A 13,455-nucleotide genomic window follows, 5' to 3' on the forward strand; every position below is an offset into this window, starting at 1 on the left:
CAAGATGCCTTTTGGCCAGTAATGGTGACAAAAGCTGCATTTCGCCCTGTTTGGGGGGGGAAGGAGAAGGGAAGAGAGAGCAGAGCCTCCCCGTCCGCCCTCCGCTTTGCACAGATCTCCTTTTTCCAAGTGTTTCCTCTTTAATTACGACCTGTTCCCCCTCCCTCGCACCCCCGCCCCAGCTTCAGTGAAAGGAGCCCTTCTGTCACTCGTCACTGGCTCCCGCGCCCGCCCGCTCGCGAGCTCGCTGTGGGAGGAGCCCGCCGCCGGAGGAAGCCAAGCCGCGCGCCCGGGCTGCCGAGAGCCACGGAATGGATCTGCTCCGAGCGGGGACGTCGCTGACGAGCCCGGCTTCCCGCGGCGGCTAGGAGCCCGGCCACTGGCCCCGGCAGGCTGCGGAGACCCGGAGGCCCCGAGGAGAGCGGCGCCGCGCCGAGGGACGGACGCACGGACAGCCCGATGGTTGGCGCGAACCCGGGAGGACCGCGGCGGGGGCTGAGCTCGGCGAGCCGCCCGGGAGGAGAAACTAACTGCCACCCCAAGTTGCCCCGCCGGCTTTCCCTCGCTGCGCTGAGGAATGAAACCTTTCCAGCTCGATCTGCTCTTCGTGTGCTTCTTCCTTTTCAGTCAAGGTAGGACCCCCCGCGCGGGCGGCCGGAGTTGCAAAGAAAGTCGGCTGGGTTGGCGGGGCGCGGGAGGCTGGGGGCAGGAGCGTGGGCCGGCCTCGGAACCTCGAGCCGATCGATGCGTCCGAGATGCTCTGGCGTGGCTTCTTTGCCTTTGCCAATGGAACAAGATGGTACGGTTTCTTTTCCTTTGGAAGGAAGGGGTGTGGGAGGGGTGACTTTCTCCTCTCACTTGTCAACATCCAGCTCAAACTCTCCGATGCAAATGAGTTCTTTATGCTCCCGGGATGTTAATGAGGCAGTATCTGTGTGGCTATGCCGCGCTGAACTTCTGGGCACCTCCTCTCCTTCAGACTCAGGTTGGGAGAAGGAGAGGGTGGGGAGGAGAGCTGTGTTGAGGTGGATATTTCAGCTCCAATAAGGTCTGACTTGCAGGAGTGGATTCAGAAGCCAGTGGGTGCCGGTTTTGCTCGGTTGCAGAAGGGGCCGCAATTACAGAATGTACCGTGGGGGTAATTTGCGGTGGTTGGGAGGAAGCTTGTCAAGAGTTTCATTGAATGGAATCGGGTTCTCTGAATACGGCTGAATTGTGAATCCTACACAGCCCCGGATTCAGGGTCTAAAGTGAAATGTCACCCCTGGTGCTGATTGTTTACTTTGTGCAGCCTAGCAGGGGCAGAGAGGCTGGTGGACTTCTCCCCGAAAGAATTTTGCTACCTCTGGGCTGGCTCCCGCCGGAGGGAGCCCGAAAGGGGGCGGGGGTGGGGGCTGGCATGGTGGAGGGAGGGGAGGGCGATCTGGGGAGGGACGGTGAGTGCCTACTTAGCCAAAGGCATCAAAAGTCACCTGTGGAATTGAGCTCGAAGGGGAGAAGTAAAGCAGCTCTCTGCCATCTGAGGCAGCATTTGTGCCAGCCAGCACGGCTCCGAGAGGGACAGGACTCTCAGAAATATCCACGACAGAGCTTGTCCATCTGTTGATTAAATGAAGGGTAAAAGTTTTCAAGAAAGCAGAGCACCGCCATGGGTGGCTGGCTTTGCAAGCAAACAGCATGTCTCTCTTTCTTTCCCTGTCAAGGAGAAGCCAAATGTAAGCAAAAACCCCACGCCTCCTTCCTCTGCTCTTCCATTGGTACTTACGGTCACTGCAGATTTCCCCCTTACCAAACTTTGCTCATGGCCACCCTGATTAAACCCGGGGGGCCTTTCCCCTGTAACAGTGTGCACGCGCCCACGCCTGTATGTAATTACAATGTGTACACACACACACACACTCATGTATTCATATGGTAGTGTGCATCTCACCAGGGCTCCCTACAGCAGCAGGAAGATAAATTGCCTTCCCTAGAGTTTTCAGGCTGAATGACTAAGAACTATCTCAGAACACTGGTACAGAAACAGTTTGGGTTATATTACCATTTTGTGAGATTACCCTCCTTCTTGGATGCCTGTGTGCTTGCTTATGGACACACACACACACACACAAACTCACTCACACTCACACTCCCATGCTCCTTTGCCTCTTCCCAATTTACTCAGGAAGTTGCCTATAGAATCCCTATAAGGAGGAGCCCACCATCCCCCCTCCACAAATGTTCATGGGACCCGCGCACATTTTAATCCGCCCGTGTGTTGTTGGAAAGCTGGAGGTGTGATTCTCCTCTAGATTGGCATAAGAAGCCCTTGGTGTCTGAGTGCTTCTTTGGCTGTCTGAATCATCACAGTATGCATCTTCTGCTTTGCTTATCCCTTTCTCAGTACCAGAGCTGTTTCCTCGCTGTCTCATATGAATCTTTAAATATTTACCTATGGAGGTTAAACGCTCCGTTTCATCCACCCTTAGCCCTGAGAGCACTAAGAAGAAACCACAGCATCCTGCAATGCCTACTTCCTTGTGATTCCTGAGTGTTCCGAGCTTAGCCAGCACTGCCCACCCTACCCAATGGTAGACGTCAGGGCCCACGGGGTTCCAAAATAGGTCTAAAGAAAGATGATGAGACAAAGTGGATGCAGCCAGTCAAAATACCCTGCATCACTGGACACTGTAGGTTTTGTGAGTAGACAGCATCTGATGACAGGAATTAAGGGCCAAGTGGGATGCTTTTTATGGACTTTAGTGATATGCTACCTTTTGACTTGATCCGTAGACATGTGTTTTAATGTGGTTGTTGTCCTGAGTATGGTGAATTCCCCAGGGGATTCTCTTTGACCCTACACCTATATGATCAGTTCCTATACTGTGCCTACCTCTACCTAGCACCATACATTTCTCAAGTTATTAGTTAGAGTGCATCCACTTCCGAGAGGTCGTGAGAGGACTAGCAGACATCCCCCTGACTGAAGTTGCCTGGCATGCCCCAACGAGTCACCCATTTGACAACCCCCCCCCCCCCCCCCGGCTCCAACCTCGCGCACATGCTTCCTCCTGGGATGCTTTCCAAGGAAATGTGCAGGGACTCAGGGATGCCTCTCCTCTCGGAGAAAACAAATGTCCAGGGTTCTTTTTAGGCCTTTATCTGGCACTCCGGTGACACCTCCATCTGCTGCCCAGTGGGAGCCTATGTGTCATTTTAGAGTTTCTGGAAACACAATTCTCATGCTTCCTGTTCCCATTGTCTTAGTCCCCCTACGGAGGGAGAGCTCCAAACAGCTCTGTGAAGACTTCCGTGGCAAAAACATTTAAGTCAAAACCCTTAAAGTCCCTTTCAGTTGTCTTTTCTCTCCCAATTTGTCTGATATTTATTCACTTTTACTTGTTCTCGTAACCCTTTAGAGAGTGAATTCCAAGTATAATCAATGTCAGCAATACGCTGTATCCCCTCTCCTTTGAAAGTTTGGGCTTTTCGTGGAGCTGGAGATTAAATATTTATTTATCTTTCCTAAGGTGGCAGTAGAAAGACCAAATGGCATGCCTCCATTTCCGCCCCTGCCAACGTCCCCGGGCCTGGCTCCCCACAAAGAAATGGTGAGCTGCCAGTGTGTGCGGCTTGTGGGTTTCTCTCTTGCTGGGGATGCCTCTTCCATCAGCTGTCAGGACCGCTTGTCCATGCTTTGTGCAGAGAGGGATAATGTCACAGCACAATTTGCCTCCTGCAAAGAAGAGGCATGTTCTGCCCCTGGGTGAAGAGGAATCGATTCTCTTGTCATCCCTAAACTTAGAACTGGTGATATTTTTTTCCCTTTATCATTTCCGTTTGCCCACAACTATTTCCCTCTGTGCCCTCCTTCATCTTCAAGGGCCGTGCCAACCAGCTTGCACCCACTCCCCCGTCTTAAGTAGCTAGGAAGGACCAGTGTGCCAGCAGGATGGGAGATCCCTGCTGCCCAGCTGAGACAGTCTGGGGAATGCGCAGTGATACAAAGTTGGTGCCTTGAACTCAGATGCTCTTTGGAAAGATGTTCTCTTCCCTGCTCACTGACATTTTCCCCTAGCACTCCCAGACTGTCCCGTCTGGCTCATAACCTTGCAGGGCCCGAAAGCTCTAACTCTGGCCAACCCAGATCTCTCGTTGGACTTTCCCGCGTGCCAGGCTGCTCTGAACGTGTTGGGGGGACAATGAGAACTTACTTGTCAATGACAGTCCCTGAGTTGAGGGTTCATCCGGGACGTCACCTCTCCCTTGGGAAGAATGTAAGTGACTTGCTCTCCTGTCCTGCTGGCAGGAGTCTCCCAAAGGGCTGTCCGATGGCTACCCGAGGGACAGAGGTTGGTGGCGACATGACTTTCCAAGGGGAGAGAAGAGCTGGAAGCAGACACGGGGCTTGTCTTGTGAGTGAAGAGACCCAGCTAGGATGAGGGAAGCCAGGGGGATGACAGGAAGCTTGGAGAGAAAGGAGCAACTTCTAGAGGCCTTAACTTGTGAGAAGCTCCCTGGGGGAGGGAGAGGGGCACCAGAAGATACCTGCCTAGGGTGTGGGACCACTTCTTTAACAAATCTTCTGGGTGAGGGGAACTGGGACACGTCTGTTGGGCATGGGGGTGATCTCAGCGTCTGCTACCCAGCAGGGAGCTCTCTGTTGCCAGCCAGACCTATTGAGGAGGGAAGAGAAACTCCCCAGGGGGAGAGGGGTGCGGGGTGGGGTCAACGCCTGCACTTACAGGGTACCGCGGGGGGCCTCCCTCCCCCCCTGGGTTACAAAGGAGGATCTCCCTTGGAACATGGCAGCAGGGAGGTAGGCATGGTACCAAGGAGCAGCTCTCCCTGGTGTGCTTGTGTTGGTAGGAGCCAGGGCCAGCAGGAGACGGGGTGGAGCAGGGGATTAGGCCTGAAGATGCAATTTTTCTTTTTTGTTCAGCCCAGTGGGGGTGACCTAGAAGGCATTATATTGCAGACCCAAAAAAGCACATGAATAATCCAAAGTGAATTCAAGAGATTTCAATAGCAAAATAATAACAATACTAATGATACCTTTGATTTGCAGAGTACTTTTCTTCCGAGGAGATAAAAAGATAAACTGTTTTGGAAACATCAACAAGGAAAAGAAAATTGCCTGTGATGGAAGCGTGGGAAGGAGGGCCAACAGCATTCATTTTAGGGTCTCCTGTAAATCCGGGGTTGGCGGTGGAGGGGGGTGTCACATGGGCAAGAGGCATCCTTCTTCAGCTGCAATCCTTATCCTTCTAAAATGGTGAAATAAATAACTTTTAGGTGAAAAACCAGGCAGTTTTAATAGGGGTCAACCCGAAAGAGTGAGGCCCTGTGCCCTGCTTGTGCCTGGGAATGGGGACACTCTGATTCAGCCGTGGGCAGGGTCTGCAAGATCAAGAGAAGGTGGCGGAACTCACACTTGGACTCCACCACTGCAGCAATCCTGATTTTAATGGGGGTGCTGGTGGCACAGTCACTGGGGCCCCAGTCTCCGCGCAAGATCAGGGGGCACCCCAGTGTTCATGGAGCGGCGTCGGGCTGGGGCTCTTGCGGTGGGGGAGGTCTGTTCCCTTGGGTTGCGTGTCCCCTCACTGCTGCCCACAGGGAGTGAGGTGCAAAATGAGGCAGGATCCCGTGCCCGGCTGGACGAGCTTCGCCCTGTATTCCAAATAGAGGAGGTTTTATTTCCAGTGAGGGGAGTCTATACTGCACTGAGCATAGATGCCATTGTGCATGGTTTTCTTTTCTCCAGGGGAAAACCAGGATCCACAGTTGGGTGTGCACATCCAGTAAGATGTGCAGATCATCCTAATACTTCTCACACAGTCACACCAAGAATGCCGTGTCCTGCTTTCTGCCAGAGCTTGAGGATTAAGCCTGGAAGGGCTTCCACCTTCCACGCTCTCTCAGAATCCACGGTGTTGCCCTAGGATGAGGATCGTCACCACCATATTTAACGTGAACTTCCATTAACTTTCTGCTGCTTTTTTTTTTTTTTTAAGATTTATTTATTTGAGAGAGCGAGAATGAGAGAGAGAGAGAGTTCATGAGAGGGGGGAGGGTTAAAGGGAGAAGCAGGCTCCTCTTCTAGCAGGGAGCCCGATGCGGGACTCGATGCAGGGACTCCAGGATCATGACCTGAGCCGAAGGCAGTCGCTTAACCAACTGAGCCACCCAGGCGCCCCTAACTTTCTGCTTCTGAGCCCCTGAAGGAGCTAGGCATCAAACATTGTGCTTTTTCCCCTTTGCTCTTCTGAGTGTGAAAATGAGTACTCTGGCTGTATATTTCTAGAAGTCAGTAAATGTCAATATTGGATAAGTGTTTCTTTTATATCAGGGCGATTTCGCATAAGCTGCTTGGAAACAAATGTCTTCCATAAGCATACAATGTTTCTTTGAGTCCACAGTCAGCACCACTGCGGGGATTAAATCAATGTCAGCTTCCCTTGGGTACACTGGTAACAAGTCAAAGCCATGGAAATAGTGGCCAGCATGGCTGCTCCCTGCAGAATTATTCAGCTGCAGCCCTGGCTGGGGCTGGGAGAGTGAGAGGTGCGGACCCTTCCATCTGGTTCCTGGACAAAAAGGCAAGGAAGGAGCCAACGTAGAGGCCTCCCACATGTCATGGGAAAGTTCCCCACCCCCCCAACCCCCGCAGTCCCCACCCCCTTCTCATGCCCTCTCCAAATCTCCTCCCATCTGTGACCCCACTCTACACACACACAGCTTACGGCTGAAGTGTCGTCCTGTCCAGAGCTTCGGAAAAATCCTCCATCTTCCTGAAATGGGAGGTGAGATCTCATTGTGCTCTTCCACTTGGTGCTGGTGTCCTCATGGGCAGAGTGAGGTAGACTGACCCGAGGCCGTTTTTTTTGAACATTGAAACCCAAACTGCAATGATACAGGTTGTGAGTATTAAAAAGATATATGAATATCAGGCTGAATTATCAAGATGGTCTGCTTACTTGGCCTGGGTTCCCTCGATAGTTGTAAGTTCAGTCTCTTTCTAACCCATGCCTAGAAAACAGGAATTTGAAATCTGACACTGACTTACAGCCAATGACAACCAAGGCTTCCATTCGTCATTCCACACTTTTCCCCAGGGGCTCCATACAGCCCCGTGTCTCAGAGAGCCACATTCTCTTCGTCCTTCCTTCGTGATCAAATAGCCCTTGAGGACACCAAAGCTCAGCCCCTGGCCACTCAGCCTGCGCTCATGGTAGGCCGACTGTGTGGTGGGCACCATGCCAGGGACTTCTGATACAAAGACCCCTAAGACAGTATTTCTGCCCCAGGGGGGTCTCTCATTCTGGTCAGGGAGCAGACACTTTGGCTGATGGTTACGTGATGGGCTCAGAGTTGTCAAGAGTATTCTGAGAGCCGCCGAAATGACCGAGGGCATCAGGAAAGGCCGCAGAGAGGCAGTGACTTGATTTCAAAGGATGTTCGGGAGCCCTCCTGGGGAAGCACAAAAAAGAGTGTTTCAGGCTTGCCTTAGAGCACGTGCAAAGGAAAGAAGGCAGGACAGAATGCCATCTGTTCTGAAGCAATGGGTAGTGTGGGTGGCTGGAATAGGAGTGTGTTGAGGGTAGTGAGAAGCTTGGGAAGGGGTGGGTCAGCTTGTCATAAACACCATGCTAAATGTTTTGATGACTTAACTATCAGAGTTAAGTCTGTTCCTTAGAAACATTGTGAGTAGGTTTTGGATCTGTAGTCCTCTCTGTGCCATGAGTCCTATGGATAAAAGAGGGGAAGAATCCATTTGTTACTTATTCTTCTTGATTTGCCCTGTTTTTTATATGGGGCTTTAAAAATGTAGAATTGAATGGAAATATACCCATTCTTTCCGGCTCACCTTCCTTCATAAGCTAGTATGTAAAGGGCTGGAAAATAGAGCAAGAGCGTAATTGTGGAGGAACTGACCTTCCCTGTCGGTCTACATTCCAGAAGGAGGCAGAGAAGAATAGTAGGTAGATGTATACTTAAGAACAATGTGTTGGATAAAGAATGTGGTGGGGAACCAAGGAGCACACAGAAGCAGGGATGGCTGAGTGCACACTGGATTCTTAGTTGTATGGCGTGCACTGAGGAATGGGACTTACCTGTTTCTGGGGCCCAGGGAGGCTCGCCTAATATTGAGGATGAATGGTAAACCAGGAAGGGAGACAAGAACAAGGATGAGATAAATAAGAAATGCCTAGAGATATTTTGCTAATGATTTCTTTGCTGTTCTGAAGAGGAAGCTAAGTTATGCTGGCTTTGGGGAAAATAAGGTTACAAGACAAGTGATTCCACTCAGAAGATGTTAGAAATGTTTATAAGTCTCCAGTATTAAGAGTAAAGAACGTCATCAGATCTACTCATGTGTTCCACACTTGGGCCTGTTCTCCTCAGGAATTGGTGGGGACTGGCAGGACAAGCTCAACAGTGAAGCAAATACATGCATTGTTCTGCCAGAAGTAGGCAGTGACATATCTAAGACTGTCAGTATTTAATTCTAGTGTCTAAGGTTAGCCCACTGAACAGTCTCCCATTGCTGACCGTGCTCTAAGAGTAGAATTCGGGCCCCCAAGAATGGAAGAGTCAATTCCCAAGCAGCGGATCAAAGAGTACACTAGATGTCATCCAAATCCTCTCCAACCCTACGACTCCCTGAGTACTATCTATTAGCAACAACCTATTGATTCTGGATAATAAATTCCTAGAAGATAGATGATGTGTTACAGATGTCTTTGCCCAGCACATTTTCTTGTAAGTGCCAGGCAAATCCTTTTGGTTGTTGGTGATGGTAGTGGTGGTAGTAATAATGTTTTGAGGATGAGGATGATGAGGATGAGTGTTGGTGTAAAACTCCACAGGCTGTAGAGTACCATTCACAAGCACTGCTTCATTTCATGACTGTGCGAGCATGAGAGGCAGCTGTGATCACTGTCATAGGCTCCGAAAGGTCATGTCCTCGACCAAAGTCACTCTCATCTGCTTCACTTTTTCATATGCCTTGATGCTTCTCAAGATGCTGGTAGATGCAGCTCCAAGTCATCCACACTGAAAAATGCACGAGAAGATCCTAGGCTGTGGCATAATATGGAACATGTTCTTCTAGCTTGTGGGAATTCTTGGTGGCTAGGCATAGAAAAGGATTTTAAGGATTTCTCATGAAAACCAGGGAGCTGACCTTCAAACCACCACCTAGCCTTGCAGCTCTGCCTTTTGATTCCAGACTCTTTCTGAGTTGGTTCCTTCATCTTCTGGCATTCAGCTTTACCTTGAGGGCACAGGTTTCCAGGGAAATGACAGGCCAGCCTCTTGGGCTGAATAGCAATCAAGGGGATGTTGCTTGGGTAGTTCGTTTTGTGGCTGTGTTGACAATTAAAAAAATAAAAAGGCAAGGGCAGGAACTTTTATTCTCTTAATTGGTTGATTAAAATATCCGTTTCTTTTATCCACCCGCCCTGGTGCCAGGCATGCTACTCAGCACATAGAGGACTCTGAATAAATGTTGAGATATTGGAATGAATGGCAAGAAACAGTGAAAGGAAGAGAAAGCAGTGTTTCTGACATCACATGTGCAGGGGTTGACAGGCCCCAACGGGAGGGCAGAGGAGAGATCCCAACTATTTGGAGTAGAAAGTTGTTCCTCTCTGAGTGAGGCCTTGAATGACCACTGAGTCACCAGGGACACTGCCAAGAGAAACATCCTCCGGCAAGCCACCCACTCCTTAGTTTCAGTAAAAAAAAATCCCAGCCTTGTCCTTCTGTTCTTTAATGCATGTCAGTTCCCATTTCTGTCAGTCACCTGCAAGTGTCACAGGTGACTCGGCTCTGGTGCAGTGTGACAGTCCACCTGTCATCCTTGGCGATGCTGGGAGCTCTGACAGTTTCAGAGTAACACTGGGACCCGGCTGGCTCATCATGCAGGCAACCAGGGGACAGAAACCTAGAGCTTTCTCCTGGAGACCCTCCCCGGGTACCACAGGAGAAGCGATGCCACCCTCCCTGCCTTCCTGACCTTGTGACAAAGAGAGAGAAATTGCCAGTTAACCTCCTGTTGGCTTTACCCTCCATATTCTAGGACCCCCACTTGTCCACACCTCGCTGAAGGACGCTGGGTCCACCTCACATTCACAGGGAGTCCCATTTCATCAGAGAGCTGGCCTCAGAAGCCTTTTTCTTACAGAGGACGCTACACCTGCGTGCGGGGCCACGGGCGGGAGCAAGAGGGCCTGTTATTCCCTTGGGTCCACATCAGGCAGGAGCAGGTGGAAATGTTTTGGGATGGGAAACCCGGGGAGCGCTGCACTTCCTGCATCAGCCTGATGGTGGCAGCAGCAGCGCTTGCAAAGCCCAGGAGTGAGCGGAGCTGAGGCTCAGGGCGACCCTTAGTCGCAGGAAGAGCCAGGGTCTCTAGTCCGGGTGCCCGGGCCCTCCTCTGCCCATGATGCTCCAGCTGAGCCTGGAGCATGGAAAGGGCATGGAGGGAAAGAGCAAGCCTTCCAGATTAGCATCAGCTCCCCCCAGAGGCTCAGGTGCTTTCTGCTGTTTCTGATGGATATGAGGGCAGAGTGCTAAGGGCAATGTCTGAGCAGAGGTAGGTGCATACAAATAAAAATGCCCAAGGGTGTGGAAGAGCTGCAAAAAGAGGGAGCGGAGACCTCAGCTACCTGTCCATTTCCCTGTGGCAAGATGTTTTCCCAGGCTGGTGTCTCTCCCGTGGATGATGAATGCATCCGTCCCCCTCCAGGAATGGCCAGGCGCCAGGAGCCCGGCTTCCTCACCCCAGTCCCCAACCTGGGCCCACTGCCCCTCTCTCCAGGAGTTTGCCTCTTTAATGATCCAGGAGCCAATGTTTCTGCTGTTGCTCCCCTCCCCTGATGCAAAAGCCAAACAAATAGATGCTAAAATTAGTCTCATTATTCCTGATCTCCTAGGCAGGCTGAAGAGGTGCTACTCTGTTTTCATCTCTGGACAGAAACAGACACCATTAAAATAAATCACCATCAGCCGTGGTTGTTTGTTTCAGAATGCAACTTACCAGGCAAGGTAACCGGATCCTAATGGCCAGCACTGGAACCCCACCGCCTGCCCAGCTGGTGGTGGCAGCTTGCCTTTTTCACCTTTTGAAGATTTCAAGTAAGATGTGTCTCAGACCCTGGAGTCAATCTGTGTGCAGCATTAACTAAGACAGTGGGACATGGGGAGAGGGAAGGGTGAGGCCATCATTGGAGCTGCCTGCTCCTTGTCTTCTCTGTATGGCTCAAGTGGCTGATAGACTGGCCGTTTATGTAGCTTGACACCCCCAGACGTTGTTTGATATCCATTAGGTTTTGCTTGCCAGTAGGATTTTAGATGAGGTTTGCCCAAACCCAAGTGGCCTCCCACACCTGACTCCCCATCAGAGTCCTTTGCTACTTTGTTAATAGCAAGGTGAGTTGCCACCGGCCCAATCTGTCCGTCCTCACACTGTCTGTCTTCCTGGGGGAGGGGGTGCCCAGTGGGGTGGGAGAGAAGGTAGGATTGTTCTGTCCATTTTATTAATGCAGTGCCCCTGGCACGTGCCAGGTGACTTCTTGAGCATCTCGCATCAGAGAAGAAAACTTTTTGCCTGAAGTTTGCAAAGCCTTATTTCAAACTGCAGATCTGAGGCTGCACAGGTCAGCAGGGAAACATAGAACTGCATTATATGAGAAGTTGCTAAAAGTCATGGATATGGATCTCCTCCCCATAGAAAAAGATGTTACACCCACATGGTATGTGCTCTTGGCTCCGCTGCTTTCCTGGCCCCTCGGGTGGGCCAACTTGATCCCTGTTCTTCTTTCACAAACACGAGCTCTGTTAGGATTTTGGGAATCCCTCGATGGAAAGTTGAACTGGGGAGAGGGGAAATGGTGAAAATAGAAAAGAATCGAAACCTGTAATGGTCTCCAGATGCCGACCTCACTGTGTGTGTCTGGCCACTAGACCGCCTCCTGGTCGCTGACGCGGAGCCAGCCATGGGGAGGCGTCACTGAGACCTAGAGCCAGGTTTGCTGAGCTTTGCGTGCATTCCCCTCTGTCATCCTCCTAGCAACCCAGTAAAGCAAGACTGTCAGCCCACCGGCCAGTGAAAGCTGCTGAGGCTGAGATTCCATCATTTGCCCACAGACTCCATAACGTTGCCTCTCCTTCCTGGGGAGAGATGGGACGGCCATTCGGACACTCGCATGCACGCCCCTGGTCCCTTGCTGCGCCTCTCTTCAGAGGAATCCCCCTCACACTGGTGCCCCCACCGCTGTGTGCCTGGTAGTAGGCTGCAGAACCCCTGGCCTGGCCTGTGGTCCTCCTCCTTCATGACTTGTAGGGCTTGCGATGAAGAGCTGATCAAAATGGAGGAAAAGACCGTCCCCGAAGACAGAAGCTGAGTAAGAATTCACGAAGCTCTGCCCTGTGGCTGGCAGGTGCTTGTTACTTCCCCAACCCAGCTCCAGTTTAGCTGAACATTTTGAAAGCCAGATGCTGATTTCTTAACAAGAACACATCACCACCTAACTTTCCTTCGGTGGATTAAAAAGAAGAAGAAGAAGAAGAAACCCCATTCTACTGAGGGAGAGGTGAGCCTGGTGTTAGCTCCGCGCTGGAAGAATGGAGCTGCTCTGCACAAAAAGGCATTGCAGGACATCAAAACCATCCTTTTTGTCAAGTCTAGAAGTGTAAAAATGTCTGGAGACCACATGGTTCTGAAATGATTAATAGTAGTCGTTAGGGAGAGAGAGAAAGGACTCTTGGAATGTGGGAGAGTCTGAATACTGTTCAGGTCCGATTCTCCTCACTTTGGTTCCAGCAGGTTCGTCTTGCCTGGTGTCAGAAATCATTTCTGAAGATGGCCTGTCTCTACCCAGACCATGCTCAGGATCATAGTATTAGCTGAAGATAGGCACTTAAGATAAACTAGCAAAACATAAAATTTCCTTGACGTTTTCAAAGCTCCTTTGGATTGAACCAGGGGAGTACAGAGGAAGAATGCAAGGCAGATAGATCTTGGTGTGGAAGACATAACATTCCTTCTATTGATACCACAGTCTGAGCCTTTCAGCGGAACCCACGGCTCTTGTCGGCAGGTGCACTGTCAGCTGTCGCCAAGGCTCCGAATCCATGTGGGTGGCCCTTGTTCCGGGCATGAGCTTTGCTTTGGGTTTTCTCTTCATCAAGCCAGGGCGGAGGCATTCACAGATAGAAATCCATACTTGACAGGTGAAAACAACTGAATGCCGAGCTGACCAGACTGGGAGAAATACCATCCAGAAAACCTCATTCCTTCCCGACCCTGTTCTCCTGCTAATAATAATAGGAAATCTGCATTTCCTTCTCATTATCAGCAGATATTCATTGTCGAAGATCCTACCACCGAATTCTTGCCAAGGAAAGTGAAAGTATATGTACCGCTGTGTTTTCTCGGTTAAATTGTCTTCTTACGTTATTTTGTCT

The 13,455-nt window shown here is 50.9% G+C and overlaps 1 protein-coding gene across 1 annotated transcript in view; it reads left to right on the forward strand.

Annotated features, from left to right (window-relative positions):
• Window positions 1-303: 303 nt before the first annotated feature.
• LOC135362239 (kin of IRRE-like protein 3) overlaps window positions 304-13,455 on the forward strand; it is a 450,674-nt gene continuing 437,522 nt past the window's right edge. The window contains exon 1 of the mRNA XM_064575864.1: window positions 304-632. Coding sequence (XP_064431934.1) covers window positions 578-632 — 55 coding nt within the window. The 5' untranslated portion in view covers window positions 304-577. The remainder of the gene's footprint in view (window positions 633-13,455) is intronic.

This window comes from Mirounga angustirostris, unplaced genomic scaffold (genome assembly GCF_029215605.1).
Source record: "Mirounga angustirostris isolate CCGP_5_RB_7025 unplaced genomic scaffold, mMirAng1.0.hap1 SCAF_13, whole genome shotgun sequence".
In the NCBI taxonomy this organism is placed as follows: Eukaryota; Metazoa; Chordata; class Mammalia; order Carnivora; family Phocidae; genus Mirounga; species Mirounga angustirostris.